Raw genomic sequence first — 2,854 nt, 5'->3', positions numbered from 1 at the left:
TTCAAGATAAGGCTGTCACTTCAACTAAAAGTACTTGCTGAGGCAAAAATATAAAAATGTATGAAAGTGAAGTTTATAATATTAATCTATACGTACATCACTTTTAAAAGCCCGAAAGGTCAATTATAGTCAAAAGGAAGCAAGGCCAAAAGATTACAAAAAAGGAACTCCATAACGCATAACGGTAATGCTAGTCAATTTAGATTCTTTTGCTTCAAGTAACAGAAATACACATCCGTTGATAATATAACGCGAAATGGCCGATTTTCAATCAGTCATTCAAAGGCAAAGTAGGCCACGAGTTGAGTTTGATCATGCAGTAATATTTTCCCCAATTTTACCTCATGGAAAAACTTCCGAAAAGAAACGAAATCCTCATCGCCTATTACAATTCTTTCAAGGCTGCAGCAATTTTCTTGTGCACGAGTTCAACTCCGAGGCGCGGTGATAATCTTGGTATAGTTTCCTGAAGAAAAATAAAAACATACAAATGTATTGATTAATGGTGCATAAAAGTAGAAGTAGTAGATTTGAACTGATTAAAATGATCCATGGAAATCAAAACAAGGTTCACGCCAGATATCCGAAAAAAAAAAAGAAAAAAAAAGGAGAAGCATAGTCGATTTCATTTAATGGAAGAAAAGGATTGTCAGGTAAATGTCGATCTCTGATATGATAGTCAACAACTAGTGTCTTTTCCATTTCTGCAAATTTATTTGATTGGCAATATGAAACAATATTGGTGAAACATCATTGAGTAGTTTTATCATAGACCTATTGCATAAGAAAAACATGAATGGGTAGAATGTCAGTTCATGGAATCATGTTTCACCATGATTGCTTTCTGCGCAAGAAAAAGGTCGGAAAAAAGAATGAAAAGAGGTTTGTGTTTTGCTATACTGCCACAGTCTAAGCTAAAGAAGGCGAACATTGAATAACCAAATTGGCCTAATTCAGAAAAGGCCTAATCACAAAGCTCTCTATGTCCATAACAGACTGCATCAAAAGGCCATTGAGTGCCTCAGATCCTATAACGCGAATAATAAATAAGTTTGCACTGGCAATTAGAATTAGGTCTTTCGTAATTTTATCTTTGCAAATTAGAGTATACCAAAGCATAAATATTTTACTCGTGCCTAACTCTGAAACTTCGGACACACCCGATTTCCGTGTTCTTCATCTACTTTCAAGTTTTATTTTCACTTGTAACAGAGGACTTTGACACCTGAATAAGCATTTCCACGACCGTTCACCACATCTCTTTATTGAAGAAGAAAGTCAAAATTCAAGGTCTTGAGGCAATGCATTATGAAAAAAAAAGCTCTGGATCTGATCAAATTACTATCATTAAAGTAAATTTTCTAACTAGTCCTACCATAAAACTCAACGCCCATGTTTTTTATGTTTATTTATTAATTATTATCAATTTCTGGCTCTCTTTTGCAGCGATTTATGCCATGGGTAATCGGGGCAAACGACCTGGTGGCAACAAGCGAAATGAATTGTTTTATTAATCAGGCTGAGCGTAATCTGGTCGGAGGGAGGCATAGGCAATGCCAACAATGGTCTTCTCTTCTTTCGGTTCCGTGACTCCACTCAAACCACACTGAGACGGGTCAAAGAAGTGTCGAGGAACTGTGAGACTGACTGGTAGAGCAGAGGTAAAAGTAAGGTTATTTAAGCAGAACCGGTTTGGACTGCCTCTGAATCAGATCAGTATCAATGGGGACCGCCATGTCAGCACGACACTCTACCCGAAAATGCGGACATATGGCTGCTATCAACGAAAAAATCAAACAAAAAAAAAAAAAAACTCTTGTGCGCTCGTACTAACTCATCAAACAGCGCCAAATTACGGAAAGAAGGAGTAAAACACATATTCAGCTATTAAGATGCTACTAGAAATGCAAGGCAATAAAGAGAGGTCTGTCGGCTACGGGACCGATAGAAATGTTGGCATTTTGAAACACCAGAAAGCGAAAGGTCAAACAAGTCAATCAAGACACAATATAATATTGCCAAACACATCTTTGATCATTACCCAGAAAGACACGCTTACTCGATAATCCAATTATGATCTGCTTTATGAGCTACATTCTCTCAATCAGTTTGTTTATACGTGAGATATATAGTCATCAAAATGTTCTGAGGCTAATATATGGGTATTTTGTGCTATAAATTATACACAGGTGGAAAAAGAACAAGCATTTAAAGTTAAGAGAAAAGATCAGAACATAACTTTCCAAGAACAAATTTCGACTTGTATTCCAAAGAATCCAAACTAACCTCTGTTCCGTCGGAGAGAACTTTTGCCAAAACGGGGATCTCATATTGGTAAGACTTTTGCCAGCAAGGATTTAGATTAATGTCCCTTATCTATCAAACAAAGCCCAACATATCAAACTCAGAACAAATCTCTAGAGAGTAAAGGAAGTGAAAAAGAAGAAAAGTCTGAAACGCATAACCAACCTCCAAATCAACGTCGTGAAGAGAATCTGGACCAGCGATCAGAAAAGCGGACTGAAGCTTTTCTTTGAGGCCGTCGCAGAGGCAACACCCGGGCTTTGAGTAAAGGATGAGCTTTCTCGGTGGTTTCGACGAAGAAGACGAAAGAGCCAAAGGAGTGAAGACCCAATTGGTTCTGTGCCTCGCTATGAAGAATCCAGAGGCTGGTCTGACTCCCACGGCCATCGCAGCTGCCACTGCCATTTCTTTGAGGTCGTTCGGACAGCTCTAATTAACTCAACTTCCAGTGAGGTATTTTATCGAACACCCGGCGAGCGTACGTATAAACGCTCTATTTCAACGTGGATAACGGGAGAAATGGACTAGATTGCCCTTATTTTAGAGCTTA

The 2,854-nt window shown here is 38.3% G+C and overlaps 1 protein-coding gene across 1 annotated transcript; it reads right to left on the bottom strand.

The window, feature by feature from the left end:
* Window positions 1-2,854, bottom strand: LOC149391119 (Thioredoxin superfamily protein). The gene is made up of 3 exons (XM_089618776.1): window positions 2,470-2,854; window positions 2,287-2,376; window positions 1-466 (listed from the first exon to the last, which is right to left on the bottom strand). The coding sequence occupies exons 1-3, from the start codon at window positions 2,707-2,709 to the stop codon at window positions 386-388; spliced, it is 411 nt and encodes a 136-aa protein (XP_089474902.1). The 5' UTR covers window positions 2,710-2,854; the 3' UTR covers window positions 1-385.

The sequence above is a fragment of the Urtica dioica genome, chromosome 7 (assembly GCF_054948205.1).
Source record: "Urtica dioica subsp. dioica isolate 48M chromosome 7, U.dioica_male_clone48M_v1_H2, whole genome shotgun sequence".
Taxonomy (NCBI): Eukaryota; Viridiplantae; Streptophyta; class Magnoliopsida; order Rosales; family Urticaceae; genus Urtica; species Urtica dioica.
This window is presented reverse-complemented; position numbering and strand designations above follow the sequence as displayed.